The 17,091-nt window shown below is 34.4% G+C and overlaps 4 protein-coding genes across 5 annotated transcripts; 3 read left to right on the top strand and 1 right to left on the bottom strand.

Moving 5' to 3' along the window:
- On the bottom strand, window positions 534-777 carry LOC109130188 (ubiquitin-like protein 1). Its single transcript, XM_019239388.1, has one exon. The coding sequence runs from the start codon at window positions 775-777 to the stop codon at window positions 544-546; it is 234 nt and encodes a 77-aa protein (XP_019094933.1). The 3' UTR covers window positions 534-543.
- On the top strand, window positions 1,608-5,922 carry LOC104755459 (CSC1-like protein At1g11960). 2 transcript variants are annotated; one of them, XM_010477844.2, is made up of 12 exons: window positions 1,608-1,817; window positions 2,363-2,747; window positions 2,829-2,984; window positions 3,061-3,196; window positions 3,281-3,382; window positions 3,465-3,584; window positions 3,672-3,752; window positions 3,841-4,181; window positions 4,268-4,513; window positions 4,598-4,922; window positions 5,107-5,340; window positions 5,458-5,922. In XM_010477844.2, the coding sequence occupies exons 2-12, from the start codon at window positions 2,434-2,436 to the stop codon at window positions 5,719-5,721; spliced, it is 2,319 nt and encodes a 772-aa protein (XP_010476146.1). In that variant the 5' UTR covers window positions 1,608-1,817; window positions 2,363-2,433; the 3' UTR covers window positions 5,722-5,922. The 2 variants fall into 2 exon arrangements, with proteins under 2 accessions (XP_010476146.1, XP_019095334.1); XM_019239789.1 differs by lacking the exon at window positions 1,608-1,817 and having other exon boundaries at window positions 2,096-2,747.
- LOC104755458 (lysine-specific demethylase JMJ25) lies at window positions 6,845-11,267 on the top strand. The gene is made up of 13 exons (XM_010477843.2): window positions 6,845-7,056; window positions 7,457-7,996; window positions 8,112-8,227; window positions 8,318-8,417; window positions 8,515-8,647; window positions 8,727-8,790; window positions 8,881-9,583; window positions 9,663-9,992; window positions 10,076-10,357; window positions 10,447-10,519; window positions 10,606-10,691; window positions 10,771-10,890; window positions 10,974-11,267. The coding sequence occupies exons 2-13, from the start codon at window positions 7,472-7,474 to the stop codon at window positions 11,046-11,048; spliced, it is 2,607 nt and encodes an 868-aa protein (XP_010476145.1). The 5' UTR covers window positions 6,845-7,056; window positions 7,457-7,471; the 3' UTR covers window positions 11,049-11,267.
- LOC104755457 lies at window positions 11,659-14,216 on the top strand. The gene is made up of 10 exons (XM_010477841.1): window positions 11,659-12,090; window positions 12,172-12,288; window positions 12,374-12,474; window positions 12,571-12,642; window positions 12,743-12,824; window positions 12,973-13,053; window positions 13,203-13,244; window positions 13,417-13,473; window positions 13,564-13,710; window positions 13,801-14,216. Exons 1-10 carry the CDS (start codon window positions 11,797-11,799, stop codon window positions 13,966-13,968), a joined length of 1,161 nt encoding a protein of 386 aa, XP_010476143.1. The 5' UTR covers window positions 11,659-11,796; the 3' UTR covers window positions 13,969-14,216.

Genomic DNA, 17,091 nt, shown 5'->3' with positions numbered 1-17,091 from the left:
TTTATTGAGATGGTTAAAAGAAACCGATTAACAATGGGTTGTTCTTCTTTTTGTAACGGTTTAACCCATTGATCCTATTTTTGTGTTATCCTGTTTCGAATCAAAACGTTCGAGTTGAGTTTTTTCCTTATATGATAAAGATTTTGGTGTAACATTCAGATATACCAGACCGGATTATTTGCATGTTTATTGTTCTAGTAGTAATCAAAGTAGGCAAAGTTCAGAATTTCATAAAATCACAACCGACCTATTTAATATCAATTGTAAAGAATGCCAAGAATTTTGGATTTTTTTTTTTTTTTCTATTGGGGTTTGCCATCTGTTTTTTTTAGTGAGTTTCACAAAGATTTCAAAATCTTACATAAAATTCAATCAAAAGTACGAAAAAAACTAACGAATTCCTCTAAAAGTAGGCAAAAATCAGAATTTAGTAGAACCACAACAACCAATTAACATGGGGGAATCCAAAAATAAGAAAGAAAAAAAGAAAGAGAACCAAAGACAATAGACATAATAAACCGAGACATGTTCAACCAAAAAAACCTAACCACCTGTAACAGCAAGAGCGAGATGAACTAGACTACCAGGTTGGAGGTCGTAATGTTTGGCGGTTTGGTCGTCATCAGCAAGTTGTGTCCCGGCGAAGACGAGCTTCTGCTGAGAAGGATGAATGCCTTGTTTCTCTTCGATCCGTTCCTTGATCCAAGCAATCGAGTCCTTTACATTAATCTCGATATCGATTTCTGTACCTGTTAGATCTCTCACTTTGATCATCATCATCTCCATGTTTTCTCAATTTGTTTTTTTTTTTAATCTATCGCTCTGATATCCACAGATATATAGTTTTATACAACCCTCGAATGATTTGGAAATTTTCCTTTTTGGGAGTTAAAAGTTTTCTAGCCAAGGAAGGATTTGGAATAATATCCTTTTATGAATAGGAATATTCAAAGTATATATATACTAAAAACCATACAAACGATAAAATCTGGACAAAAGGAAATCTCTTTCTCACTAAGATAATGTGATTGACTTGAAATATACCTTTTTCCCTTTAATCATTTATTTTTAATTACAAAAAATGTTGTTTGATTGATTGAATCTTATTGGTTTTCTTGGTTAAGTTTTGTTTAGCTTACTTAACAGTTAACACAACCAACACCCCACTTAGTGCTAAAACGCTGTCGTTCTTGATTCCCCGCTTTTCCACTCAAAATATGAACGTTGCTAGTGGATCATATTTTTATTGGCACGTGCAAGTCACGGTCAGAGTTTGGCGCGTGACATTATCAACAAGCTCATTCGACAGAAAATACACGTGGCACGTACAGGAAATACAACCGTTGCCGCCCCCACGTGGCAGATAGCTGAATTCGTGATCAAATCTAATAACAATGCACTTAAATTAATTAAACGCTATTACTGCTAATGACGGAATTAACGTTGAAAAAAGAGCCAGATAGAAAAACTCTGACTATACGCGGACCAACATCACCTAATTATATATTTAATTAAATTCACCCAAATGCGCTAATCAACAACAACCAAAAATAAATAAATTAAAAAGAGAGCTTTTTGGAGTTACATTATTTTTGTTTTTAAAGTGTCTTCATCTTCTTCTTCCTCGTCCTCACTTTATTATTATTCCTGATCCGTGTTCTTTCAGCGTTTTTTACACAGCGTCTCTATTTGTTCTTTTACTCTTTTTTTTTTTTTGGTTTATGTGTAAAGAACCAAACCGATCTCTCTCTCTGTTCTCTGAAGAGTTTGGTGAATGCTTTTCTCAAGCTTCTGAATAAAACAGTGACAAATCCAAGGTATCCCCTTGCTTCTTTAATTTGGTTTTCTAGTTTTGTCCTTTTACATTTTTTTTCTTCTCCTTCTTCAATTTGGTATTTTAAGTAAACTAATACTATTAGTTAGATTGCTTATACAGAAATTTTAGGAAAAAGTGTATTTTCTTGTCAGAAAGAGACGTTACTCCAACAACAAAAATTAAAAATACAATTTTTTTTTTCTGGGTTTTGGGTCTCTCTTAGAGATTTTGATTCTATTTTCTCATTTTTTTAATATAATTATTAATGAGTGATGTTATTCCAAGAATGTAGAGATAAAAGTTCTATCTTTTTACAAATGCTCTATGCATATGTTCTCTTCACCAATTCCTCCTTATCCTCTTCCTTTCTCAAAAAGATTTCATTGGTTTACCATTTTCTTAAAAAATCTTTATAAATATAAATTTCCATATTAATTACATTTTCCTGCTTTAATAAATACACAAACACGCCTTTTCAGTGATTTTTTTTGTAGGTGAAAAGCTTTTGTGATTTCAAAGGGTTTACATTTTGAATCGATTTTGCAGGTAAAGAAGCGTTTGAATTCCAAACGGTGATTATTAGATTTGTGAGCTAAAGAGTTAAAGAAAGATAAGAGATGGCAACTCTAGGTGATATTGGATTAGCAGCAGCGATCAACATACTCACAGCCATCATCTTCCTTTTAGCATTTGCAATCTTGAGGATTCAACCTTTCAACGACAGGGTTTATTTCCCTAAATGGTATCTCAAAGGTATTAGAAGCAGCCCTTTGCATTCTGGTGCTCTTGTCAGCAAGTTTGTCAATGTCAACTTAGGCTCTTACCTACGGTTCTTGAACTGGATGCCCGCTGCTCTTAAGATGCCTGAGCCTGAGCTTATTGATCATGCTGGTTTGGATTCTGCTGTCTACTTGAGGATTTACTTGATTGGGTACTCATCTTTTTTGTTAATTTGATTCTGAAAGGTTGTTGCTTTAAGACTTATTGTTGTTTTCTCTGTTTTTTTTTTCAGGCTTAAGATCTTTGTCCCCATTGCTTTACTTGCGTGGTCGATTCTTGTACCTGTTAATTGGACTAGTGAAGGTCTGCAACTAGCGAAGCTTCGTAATGTAACATCTAGTGATATTGATAAGTTATCCATCTCGAACATCGAACGTGGTTCAGACAGGTCTGCAAAATTATCCTAAAAAATCTCATTCTGATTCTTCTTTCTATGTCTTTAAAAGTTTGTGTTTTTTTTGAAGGTTTTGGGCTCACCTGGTGATGGCTTACGCCTTTACATTCTGGACTTGCTATGTTCTAATGAAAGAGTATGAGAAAGTAGCCGCTATGCGTTTGGCATTTCTCCAGAACGAGCAACGGCGACCTGATCAGTTCACGGTAAAGCTATTATATATGATCACGAATCAGTTTTGTTTCCTGATGTTATAACCTTGGACTGATCGATCCAGTTTGCTTTCCCAGGTTTTGGTTAGGAACGTACCAGCAGACCCAGACGAGTCCATTAGTGAGTGTGTGGAACATTTCTTTCTAGTTAACCATCCAGACCATTATCTTACACATCAGGTTATAAGCACATTCATTACTTATAAAGAATCAGTCTTTTTTTCCCATGTTGTGTTTAAATCTTACAACTTGATTTTTCCAGGTTGTGTATAATGCAAACGATTTGGCAGCATTAGTGGAGCAGAAGAAGAGCACGCAGAACTGGCTTGACTATTACCAATTGAAGTATCTAAGGAACCAGGAACAAAGACCAAAGATAAAGGTAACTGAGTGGTCTTAGACACAAACTTAAAATAAGCTTGTCTCTTTGTCTCTAAACTGTCTTATGCTGTCTTATTTGGGGAACCAGACGGGTTTTCTCGGGCTATGGGGCAAAAGTGTTGACGCAATCGATCATTATATAGCTGAAATCGAGAAATTAAACGAGCAAGTGAGTATCATTTGTCTTCTCATTTCTTGCTACAACACCTCTCTCTCAGTTGAAAATAATCAAACCTGACCTAGCTTCTCTTGATTAGATATTGGAGGAAAGGAAGAAAGTAAAGAAAGATGACTCGAGCATAATGCCAGCAGCTTTTGTTTCTTTTAAAACACGGTGGGGTGCTGCGGTTTGTGCACAGACTCAACAGTCGAGTGATCCGACCGAATGGTTAACTGAATGGGCTCCCGAGGCAAGAGAAGTGTTTTGGTCGAACCTCGCCATACCTTATGTCTCTTTGACAGTAAGAAGACTTATAATGCACATTGCATTCTTCTTCCTCACTTTCTTCTTCATGATTCCTATAGCCTTTGTTCAATCCTTAGCAAGCATCGAAGGCATCGAGAAACATGCTCCATTCCTCAAAACCCTCGTCGAGAAGTAATGTTTCCCTCTCTGTCTCTGTCTGTCTCTGTCTCACCACTCCTTGTCTACTTAGATGTTTAAATATGCAATGTTTTTTGCAGTGACCTTGTTAAATCGTTTATCCAAGGTTTTGTACCGGGTATTGTGTTAAAGCTCTTTCTAATATTTCTGCCAAGCATTTTGATGGTAATGTCCAAGTTCGAAGGGTTTGTATCGCTATCATCGTTAGAGAGAAGAGCGGCTTCTCGATATTACATGTTTAATCTCGTCAATGTCTTCTTTGGAAGCATAATCGCTGGCTCTGCATTTGAACAGCTCGATTCCTTCCTCAAACAATCCGCAAATCAGTAAGCACTCTCCCTTTTCTCTATGCCTCTTGGGGGAATGTTATATAGATTGTTGAGCTTATGTATTTTTGTTGCACTTGTCAGGATTCCTAGGACGGTTGGAGTCGCCATACCGATTAAAGCAACGTTTTTTATCACATATATAATGGTGGACGGTTGGGCGGGTGTTGCAGGGGAGATTCTGAGGCTGAAACCTCTCATCTTTTTCCATATAAAGAACTTCTTCTTGGTGAAAACTGAAAAGGATAGAGAAGAAGCAATGAACCCTGGACAGATCAATTATCATGCGACAGAGCCTCGGATTCAACTCTACTTCCTCCTCGGTCTTGTCTATGCCCCTGTGACTCCGGTTCTACTCCCGTTTATTATAGTCTTCTTCGCATTGGCCTACCTCGTATTTCGTCATCAGGTTAGTTAATAAACACTGCTTCTTCTGTTAACATCTTCAAGATTGCTTTCAACTAAACGGATAAAGTGTTAAGTTTTGTCTTCTTGATCTTTTTAGCTGTCAAGAGAGCTATAACAGAATCACACAAAATACTTCTTCTCTACTTCTTGAACTTTCTTGTTTTGCTGATTATGGCTTATTGCAGATCATAAATGTGTACAATCAGGAATATGAAAGCGGGGCTAGGTTCTGGCCAGATGTTCATGGACGTATAATAGCAGCATTGATCATCTCGCAAGTCCTTTTGATGGGACTACTGAGCACTAAAGGAGCCGCTCAGTCCACGCCTTTCCTCCTCGTCTTACCGATCCTCACATTTTTCTTTCACCGGTTCTGCAAAGGCCGGTACGAACCAGCATTCCTGCGTCACCCTTTGAAGGTTAGTAGACAATTTTACTCAAACCAAGGTCTTGTCATCCGTTAAGTAAACTCTATTTGGTTCTATGTGGCTGATTTTGGTTAACTATATCTGTATATCATATGGTGTGGTTTACAGGACGCAATGGTCAAAGATACATTGGAAAAAGCTAGAGAACCAAACTTTAATCTGAAACCGTATCTTCAGAAAGCATATATTCATCCGGTTTTCAGAGACGACCACTATGAAGACAGTCGGTTTGATGATATATCCAGTTATTGCGTGGAGGATTCGGATGATGAGTGTGTTACTGTGCCAACGAAACGTCAGTCACGGCTAAATACTCCGGCGGCTAGCCATGTTAGCCGCGGTTCCTCGCGTTCACCACCTTCAAAGTGTTAAAGAGAGACCCCCACTGATTCACTTAAACCGGGCTTGGGTTTTATACCTTTATACAGTATATAAAGAGATTGGAAGTAACATGTTGGGAATATTTTTTGTTTTATTTAGTCAGATTTTGTATATTATGAGAGTATTTTTGGTTCTGACTTTTGAGTATGTTTAAAATTAAATATTTTTTAAAATATATAGTTTTTCTCGAAATCCCATTGGAACTAGATATGTTTGTGACAATTGTTGTCTTGTTGAGGAAAAACAAATCAGTGCTAAAAGGAATCTATATCCTTATTAGCCCAACGCCTCAACCATAGAAGTGTATCACACATCTGTCAATACCGAACAGGTTCGGAATTTAGTTTCTATTTTTAGTAGATAAACTACTCACAAAGTTCCGAATCTATGCGTTGTTTTTTTATACAAAAAAAAAAAACACAACATTTTAGTTTCTTTTGATAAGTCAACACTAACAAAAAAAAAAGATGAAGAAGATAAGAGTCAACACTGTATTGTAGAGTATAATATTTTTTTTTTAGCAAAAATGGTTATACTAGTATTTATTTCTCTTTAAATGCTAACAATTTTAAAAAAAAAATCTGACCACCATAATAATAAATGCAAAATTGAGTAAATTACTCTCATAAATATAGGAAAGTGACTGGTGGAGTAGTTTATTTCCATCTTTTCTTATTTATACACACACATATAAAGAAAAAAAAAAATTTGGTTGAAAAAAAATTATCAAAGAAAAATATATTTCTTTATATTCAACATTATTAACATATATCTGTGTATTATTTACAGGATTAGACAGCCTAAAATTACACCTATGATTGATATCATATTAAAAGCAGCTTTAGAAAAAATCTTTACTTATAAAAAAACTGCAATTATGCATAAGATTTTATCCATATTGTGTGTATTTCGATGAGTAATTAAGTTTCAGTAAAAAAAAGCTTTGGGTGGATGTGACGGAGAACGAATCAGTGGCTTCGTGGGGTTCTAAAAAATCGACACGCGCGCGCGTGGTTCCACTCATAATCCGAGAACGTACGGTAATACGAATCAGTCGCTTTAGCTACTTTTTAGAATCGCTTCTTCTTCTTCTTCTTCTTCTTCTTCCTTCCTTCCTTCTTCTTCTTTGACTAATTAAACTTCTTTTTTTTTTCTTCTATTCCTCAGAGAAACTCTTTTTAAAGAACGTTTTCGAACATATCCTTTACGTTTCACTGATGAATCAGAAAATTCTGAATGCGTTTCGCTTCGTTATGTGATGTCGACTGAATTTGAGTAGATGAATAAATCTCTTGTTTGAAAAGCTTTTATCAGTATTCGGAAAAGGTGATGCTACTCTCTCTATACTCTCTGACTCTGTTCCCAAGACTCCTCCTTTTTTTTTTTTGGTTTCTGTCGTTTAAAATTCTCATTTCTTGTTATCTTGAATCCGATATTTATGTTTCGAGTTCTTCAAAAAAAAAAAAAGTTCTGTGTTTTCTTTTAATATTACCCCAATACCCTTTGTTCCCTTCACTCGACTTAATCTCTCTATCTGGTTTTGTTTTTGTGATTGTTAGGGTTTTAGAACTGTATACTAATTTGATATTATCCATTTCGTAATGTGTGGGAGAAACCTATATAATCTTGGAGACTTCGGTGTAGAATCCTTTTTCCGGTTTTTTTTAAGGCTAATCCTATAATCTGAGTCTATTTTTTTTTCTGTTATTGACATTGGTTTTTGCAGGTGAAATTGAGAATTATGAAGAGTGTAGTAACTGCTAATGGAGTGAACAATGGTGTGAAGGAGATTTCAAAGGCGACGAGTCTCAGCAGTGGCTCATCAGATTTAGAAGAAGAGAGTAGTGTGGAATGTGTGAAGCGAGTGTCTAACAAAACACGGAAACGCTCTAAAGCTGATGAGTTCAAAGCGAAATCTTCAAGAAAGAAGAGACGAGTAGGCAGTGGTGGTGGTGATGATGAATGTGAGGAGAAAGAGAAGAAGCAGAGGAGCTCTGTCAAAAGGAAAGCTAAAGAAGAAGTAGTAGTAGAAGAAGTTGTTGATGATGAAAAGAAGAATCTTGAACAAAAACTCCAAGTTGTTCCTTTCACCAAGGCAACATCTCGTAGCAGGAGCAAGAATTCGGATATTGCAGATGTTTGGTTTCTTGGTAACGAGATAGATGTTGTTAGCGCTTCCAGTTCGCGTTCTGACTCTGAACTCTTGGATTCTCATCTGAAAATTGAGTATTGGAATGACTGCAGAAGCATGACAAGGAATCTTAAGGTAAACATATTTGTTCTTCTATACACAACCAGAACACATGATGTGTGTGATGGAAACTTTACTCAACTACTTTTTGTCTGAAAATCATGTTTCTTTTTTTCCTTCTCCTCCACAGGCAGATTTGGGAGATCTTGCAATTTGCCATCAATGCTCTCAAGGGGAAAAAAGATATCTCTTCGTTTGCACTTTTTGTGAAGAGAGGTTGTACTGTCTTCCATGTATAAAGAAGTGGTTAGTTTTTATGTCCTAAAGTTTTGTTACATTCTTTCTTCTGTCTGTGTGCTTCAGTATCGTTTATACAAATCTTGCGGTTTGTCACAGGTATCCCCATATGACCAAGGATGATGTCATAGACAAATGTCCCTTTTGCCGCAGAACTTGCAATTGCTCCTCATGTTTGCATTCGAGTGGATTAATCGAGGTATGATTGTATTCTTACCAAAGGATTCATAATTGAGAATTCTCAATATGATTGGTTTTTCATGAGTGTATCCCCATATGATCTGTTTGTCTTACAGACATCAAAGAGAAAGCTCAACAACGACGAAAGATTTTATCATCTTCAATACTTGATTGTATCAATGCTTCCTTTCCTGAAAAGGTTTTGCAAAGCACAAGATCAAGAAATCCAAACCGAGGCAAAGGTTCAAGGTATATAGTTATCTTCCTCTACTACTAACACAAGATTTTTTCTTGCTACAGGATAACGTAATTGATTTGTTCTATATAGGAGTAGTGGCTTCACAAGTTGATATATCCGAGTCTCTATGCTCAAATGAAGAGCGCGTCTTCTGGTAAGTATCATCCTTTTTGCATGTGTTTGAATAGTTACATGACATTGTTATCTATTTCATATATTACTCACTTGTTATTTTTTGCTGTAGTAATCACTGTGCAACTTCAATTGTCGACTTGCATAGAAGCTGTACAAAGTGCTCTTATGAGCTTTGTCTGAATTGTTGCGAAGAGATCCGTGGAGGAGGGCTTTCACAACGCCCGGAAGTCAAGCTACAATTCGAGAATAAAGGGAGCAGATATATGCATGGCGAAGATGCAGAACCAAGCTCTTCTTCTTTTTCTGAGGATGAAACTAATAATATTACATCCATTAAGTGGAATGCTGATGAAAATGGAAGCATACCCTGTGCGCCAAAAGAGCTAGGCGGTTGCAGTGAATCTGTGTTGGAGCTTAAGAGAATCCTACCAGTGACTTGGATGTCAAATTTGGAGCATAAGGCAGAAACATTCTTAGCCTCTTATATTATGGATCCGACAAAGTCATATTGTAGATGTTCTTCAGATTTGGAGGAGAGTATGAAGAGGAAGGCAGCTTCGAGGGACGGATCCAATGACAATTACCTTTACTCTCCTGATTCTTTTGATGTCCTGATGCAAGAAGAGCTTCTACATTTCCAAGAGCATTGGTCCAAAGGTGAACCAGTGATCGTTCGAAACGCTCTTGACATCACAGCTGGTTTAAGCTGGGAGCCAATGGTGATGTGGCGGGCTTTATGTGAGAATGTTGATTCACCAACTAGCACTAACATGTCTGATGTCAAAGCTATCGATTGTTTAGCTAACTGTGAGGTAAAAACTCATTTCTTATAACGTTTTTTAAAGGTGGTTTTAGAGGTTCCGTAGCTCATCTTGTTTCGTATTATTTCAGGTGAAGATCGATACTCGATGTTTCTTTGAAGGATACAGCAAAGGAAGAACATATGCTAACTTCTGGCCTGAGATGCTGAAGCTTAAGGATTGGCCTCCTTCAGACAAGTTTGAAAACCTTTTACCTCGTCACTGCGATGAGTTCATTTCAGCATTACCGTTCCAAGAATATAGCGATCCTAGATCCGGAATCCTCAACATTGCTACAAAACTTCCCGAAGGAATCCTTAAACCAGATCTTGGTCCAAAAACCTACATTGCATATGGGACTTCAGATGAGCTTGGTAGAGGCGATTCAGTCACTAAGCTTCACTGTGATATGTCAGATGCAGTAAGATTTCAGAATTGTTACACAATGTTTAATAGAAGCTTGTGGTGTTTAGAAAGTATATAACGGTTTTTTATGGTTTGTAGGTTAATATTCTGATGCATACGGCTGAAGTAACAATAACTGAGGAGCAACGAGCTGCAATCGAAGCTCTGAAACAGAAACACAAGCAACAGAATGAGAAAGAGCTTCAGGAGCAAAATGGTTCAGAGGGAAAAGAGATTGTGAGTTATGAGAATGGGTATCATGATGAAATTGGAGGTGCACTTTGGGACATATTTAGAAGAGAAGATGTTCCTAAGCTTGAAGAGTATCTAAGGAAGCATTGCAAAGAATTCAGACATACTTTTTGCTCTCGTGTGAAAAAGGTTAGCAAATATATTAAATAATCTGCGAAACGTTTCATTTCTGAGTCTCTCTAGTAGGTTATTTTGGCTGATAGGATTCTTTTTGTTAGGTGTATCATCCTATACATGACCAATATTGTTTCTTGACCGTGGAGCACAAAAGAAAACTCAAGGCGGAATTTGGTATGGTTTACTTGTAACTGTAATAACTGTGACTTCCCAACGTTATATTCATATGTTTGTTTTGATTGGTGTTCTTTGAATATAAGGGATTGAGCCATGGACATTTGTGCAAAAGTTAGGAGAAGCAGTGTTTATTCCCGCTGGTTGTCCTCATCAAGTTCGGAATCTCAAGGTTATTGTTTGAATGATTCTTGTCTTGTAAACTATCATTGTAACTTATATAACAATATTTTAATGTTGATTTGGAACAGTCGTGCACAAAGGTAGCTGTTGACTTTGTTTCCCCAGAGAACATAGATGAGTGTCTCCGTTTGACTGATGAGTTTCGACAACTCCCTAAGAACCACAAAGCTAGAGAAGACAAGCTTGAGGTGAGTCTTTTGCGGTGATTTCTAACTTTGGATTTTCTTTAATTGTTTTAATCTTCTTTGAATCTTTGCCATGTGAAAAACAGATAAAGAAAATGGTGATCTACGCAGTGGAACAAGCTTTGAAAGAAGTGGAGACATTATTGGCAGATCTCAACTAAAAAAGCTTCTCTATGGCTTTGTTGTTGTTGTAGGATTGACAGCAGATTTTTTTTGTAGGATGATTGTAAAGCCATGGCTATTTGTAGTTGGCTTTTGCTGTTGTGATGCATATATGTAACATGCGTCTCTTGAAACCAATGATTCCTTTTTTCAAATGGGTATTTTGATGTAACTTTTTGAATTGGAGGAGGCCATTAGGTTTTTTTGGCAGATGAATATTTGATGTAATCTTCTTTTGAAGAGAAAATGAAAAGGTTGAGATATTGTAACATCATAAAATGTGTAGCCGTAGACACTCTGTTTTGACTTTTTTTTTTGGTTATTTTCAATTTTAAATTAATGTTACCTTATACTAAAATGTACATTAATCCTCAACGTTGAATATTTTCTATTTGTTTAGAAAGAAAATAGATACATTTAATGTATTGAATAATTAATATTCTTAGTCAAATTGTAAATAACATACTAACATATTATAAAGTAGTGTTTTCATATTAACGTAGACCCCACTAAACTCAAACGTGTACGCGCCTTACGACGTCGTTTACAGAAGGTTTATACCGTCTCTAACTAACCATCTTCGTCTACCTTTCTTTCTTCTTCTCTCAAATCAAAAGAAAAAAATGTTTTAATTCCAAATGATTCAGTTTCAGTTTCTTCTGAACTTTTTTAATTTGACTTCACAAAACCCTTAAAGAGAGAGAGAAGACAGTGAGAGACTCGAATGATCGAGGTACTACTACGACAATGACGAGGAAACCACAGCCGCAGATTCAGCCTCCGTCGTCACGTCGCGGCGGCGTCGTTTGGCTTGGATGGAAGCTCGTTATCGTTTTCTCCGCCGCGCTTTGCCTTTTCGCTCTCTTAAGGATCCAAATACATTCCGTCTCGACATTGCCGCTCTCCGTCGCGAGATCTCGTACCACCACCATCACCACCCCGCTCCGTGAATACTCCGGCGATCTTCGTCCCAAGCTCGCTTTCCTTTTCTTAGCTCGCCGTGATCTCCCTCTTGATTTTATGTGGGATAGTTTCTTCAAGGTCCAACTCGTAGTATGAGACCAAGTCTTTTAATTGAACTCTTATAAATTCAAAATTGCTGATTCTGGTGAATTTGTGTAGGGTGTGGATCATGCTAATTTCTCAATCTATGTACATTCGTTACCTGGTTTCGTGTTTAATGAAGACACTACGCGATCTAAGTATTTCTATAATCGCCAATTGAACAATAGCATTAAGGTGAGTCTTCATTTTTTAGAACTGTTCTTAAGGATTAAGAGTGGATTGAATTGAAAAACTTAGGATGAGTGTGTTTATTATATAGGTAGTATGGGGAGAATCAAGCATGATTGCAGCTGAAAGATTGTTGTTTGCTTCTGCTTTAGAGGATCAGTCAAATCAAAGATTTGTTCTTCTCTCTGACAGGTGCGGTGTGACGGTTCTTTCAGCATTACTCCATTGAGTTCCCTTTTGCTTGCTGAACTGCACATTAATTTCACTTTGCTTCCGACTGTTTTGCAGATGTGCTCCGTTATATGACTTTGGCTATATATATAGATATCTTATCTCTTCGCCGAGGAGTTTTGTGGATAGGTATATATGCAACTCTGAATTTTTATGAGGTTTCTTTAGTACTTCAGACTTGACATATATGGCCTGAGTGATAACTATGTTTATTGCTTTCTATTTGCAGTTTTCTTCATACTAAAGAGACACGGTACAGTGTGAAAATGTCTCCTGTCATACCTGAAGAGAAATGGCGAAAAGGATCCCAGGTACTATCTTCATTGTCATGCTTATGAAACCAACATTACTGACTTTGATTGCTTACCAAGATTTTTGAAGCATCAGGTTGTGAGGGACAAGAGGTTCCTTTTGCAGTTCATGAAGTTTATAATCTCATCCTAGTTTTATCTATTGCAGTGGATAGCTTTGATCAGAAGTCATGCAGAGGTCATTGTAAATGATGGTATTGTATTCCCGGTTTTTAAGAAATTCTGCAAGGTAACTATTTAGTTTCATTATGTTCAACTAGTTCTAAGTGAAACCTCAGAATATATTTTATCGTCCTAATGTCAATCCTAATGTCAGAATATATTCTTTTTTGCTGAAGAAACAATAGAATGTTTGTTGATTTCTCTTTCGATTTGCAGAGATGTCCACCATTAGGTACCAATGAGGCATTGTTGTTTCTTGTAAGTGATACTTCGAAGTTGGTATTTTTCATTTATTAGCAGCCTGAATCGATTACGTTGATTTTTTGTAACAATCTCAAGAGTGTATATATGAACACTTCTCTCCATTGATTTACCTCTTTCTTTTCATAATCTAATGGTCTGGATTTCTTTACGATTGATGTGAACTCAGAAACAGAAACGGCGCAACTGCATCCCCGATGAACACTATGTGCAAACATTGCTTACGGTAATCCTCTCTGATAATAATCTCTCCCATTTTTGTTTCAATCTTATATAAATCCCATATTGGTTATGTATTCCAAACTGATATTTTCAGATGCAAGGACTAGAGAGTGAAATGGAACGACGAACGGTGACATATACTGTATGGAACGTTTCGGCTACAAAATATGAAGCCAAATCTTGGCATCCCGTCACTTTCACATTTGAAAACTCTGGCCCTGAGGAAATTAAAGAAATAAAGGTACATAAATCTTTCTCTACTAGTGATCAAAATCACAACCAAATAGATCTTTGAGTAATTTTGTCGTTCTCGTTCTTTTCTTGGGGGCAGAAAATAGACCATGTCTATTATGAGTCTGAATCTCGAACTGAATGGTGTAAGGCGGATTCAAGACCAGTCCCGTGCTTTCTTTTTGCAAGGAAGTTCACGAATGAAGCTGCTATGCGCATTATGAGGGAAGGGCTAATAGGAACATCAACAAACATAACCTTATTATAACTCTTTAACAGTGTAAGCAAGTTGTAATAACCTATCATGTTAGGTCAAGCAACAGAGAGTATACATAGAGTAGGGCATAGCATTGATTTATAGAAATCCCTCATGAGTCTTACTTGATTGATTTTATATATGACGCTTAGAAGAAACCAACTCAAAGAATTTTCTTTTACTTTGGAATCTTGTTTGGGTGTTAATTTTTTCCCGAAGAAACTGGCTTCAATTAATATATAATACGTTACGTTTAGCAAGTGTTATACGGTACAAGTAATGTTCAGAAAAGAAGTAACCGACATAACACAATAAATTTTGGCCAATTATCATAAATACCACAAAAATACCACAATTTAGTTTTTTTTCCCTAAAAATACCACTAAAATATATTTTTTTTTCAAAAATACCACATAACTGAACTAAAGTTCTAATACTAAAAACTAATTTCTAAATTTTAAATACAACTATATCCTAAAACTAAATGTGTCAACCCAAACCTAAAAAAAAAAAATTCTACATCCTTAGAAATCTATTTTTGTGTTTATGGTAATTTTGGAAAAAAAAACTTTTGTGGTATTTTTGAGGAAAAAGACTTCAATGTGGTATTGTTGGAAAAAAAACATTTTTAATGGTATTTAAAAGAATTTCTCTACTTTACTTTTTATGAGGTTTGGGTTTTTGTTTGAATCTGGTGGATTGATTTTAAGTTTAAAGTTTAATCTATCTGGAGAACATATATCATATCATATCATTAGAATGAGTCCCACGCGTTGCGTGGGTTGAATAATATAGAAAATATACTATGGAGCTTAATATATTGAGATTTATTTAGATTTTTTCTCAAATTGATTATTTTGTATTTCATATCCGTTAGAGTAAAAATTATATTATAACTTTTTAACAAAATACTTGTAGCAAAATATTAGATATGTGCAATACCAAAATGTAGGAAATAATATATCTAACAAATGGGACTACAAAAAATTTGAATGTATAATTAAGTTATGTAAAGTAAAGTTTTTTTTTGTTTTGGAATATCAAATTTTTCTTTTGTTTATTGGCAATAGTTAAGTAAGAATTTTTTTTACCAAAAATACCAAAAAACTATAAAGGAATCTTAATGATAAATGTTGAGATATATAGTAGAGTAAAACTTAATTTTGTTAAAAACAAAAAACAATGTTTCTGTTATGTTTGTGTTCCTATGATGGAGAGGTCCACTGTTGATAACATGATTATATTTATTATATTTATTAAAGAAATTTGTGTTAATTTGGTTGTAGTGAGTCATTAGGATGATGAAAATACTGAAAATGTTGTTATTTATTATGCAAGTTGGAAAGAGTAGCAAAGTTTTTTTTAAAGGTTAGTTCTAGAAAACAGAAAAACTATTATTTATAACAAATATATTTTGTGGAGTATTAATGTTTTTTAAAAACTTCATACGTTACAATAGTAACTGCTTACTCTTTAATTTCTTTAAGATTAATTGCTTTCATACATTTAAGATTTTGAATTTTTAGAATTAAATGTATTTATTATAGTTATTAATTCAAAAACTTGCTCTTATAAACTTCCATGTAGCATATCTTCTTTTTACGGGTGTCTTCTAAAAAGTAAATATATTGTTACTTTTTGTAAACTGAATTTCTTTATATAATCATACTTAAAAAAAAAAATATGAAATTGCATAAGTTAAAAAAGCTTTAAGATACAAAAGTTTTGGTTATTTCTTTGCTATTTAAAGTTAAAAATAAATATCAAATTAGATAGCGCTAACATAATTTAAAGATATTAAAATAGTAATAATTTTCCTTAGAAACATATTTTTCTAGATTTTCTTTGTTTTTTACTTCATTATTTCAAGTGAAAAAAAAACCATATTATGGTAAATATTAAACCAATAATATATTTTGCTGATTCGAATTTTCGCAGAATTGAACAGATAAAGGGGAAGGGTGGGGAAGAGTGAACGACGAGGAGGAGAAGAAGTCGGAACTCAGAGATTCTGTCGGTTTTTCTTTGAGAAGTCGATAAAATTATGTGGCCCATTAACCATTTACAGCCCATTACTAATTGGATTAAACATGAGATAAAATGTTATAAAAATTATACTAAATAAAAGTAGAAGCTATAAGCTCCTAAGGCTGTCCACATAAGATTTAAAACAAGCTATCATGATTCGACACGTCACTCATTAACATTTTATACAATTTCCAGAATTTTCTATATTAAGAATTATTTTAAACAATCTATCATAATTGACATGTCATTCATTAACATTTTTTAATTTTCCAGAATTTTTTAGAAAAAGGAAAATTTTAAATTTATAGAAATAAAAGAACTATGTACACTATCCCACATTGGGTAGAAAATTTTTAGACAATGGTTCAGAACCAATATAAATAAGATTGATATGCTTCCAACAACGAATGAGTAGGAAAACTTGATTTATCAGGCATCCAAGTTTAAAAGTTTTATTCAGTTTGATCAAATTAAAACTTTAAAAAGTTTCAAAACAATATTATAATATTTAAAAATTTTAAAAGTTTAAAATATTATAAATATTGAAACTTCTAAAAGTCTTAGCTTTTAAAAGGTTTCAAAATATTATAGTTTTTGAATTTTAAAAATTTCTTATCATTTAAAAGGTTTTTAAAAAAATTATAATTTATAAATTTTAAAAGTTTAAAATATTATAAATATTGAAACTTTTAAAAGGTTCAAATATTAAAAATATTTAAACTTCATAGAATTTTTAAAAATATTACAATTACTTAACCTCCATAGAAATTTTAAAATATTATATCTATACTAATAAAAAGTTGAAGCTATAAACTCCTAAAGGTGTCCATATAGGATTTTAAAAAACCAATAAGAATTAGATATTTCTCTAATAACATCTATACTAAATAAAAGTAGAAGCTATAAGCTCCTAAGGCTGTCCACCTATGATTTAAAACATCCAATTGGAATTCGACATGCCACTAATTAACATTTTTAAAATTTTTTAGAATTTTCTATATTTAAATATTTTTTAAACGACAAATCGCGATCGTACAACTGAATATTTAACATTTTTGTAATTATGTTAAATTTCTATATTAAAATACTTCTAAATAAGTGTATTTA

Source organism: Camelina sativa, chromosome 17 (assembly GCF_000633955.1).
Source record: "Camelina sativa cultivar DH55 chromosome 17, Cs, whole genome shotgun sequence".
Lineage (NCBI taxonomy): Eukaryota > Viridiplantae > Streptophyta > Magnoliopsida > Brassicales > Brassicaceae > Camelina > Camelina sativa.
The sequence above is the reverse complement of the archived record's forward strand: the minus strand, read 5'-3'. Positions and strand labels throughout refer to the sequence as shown.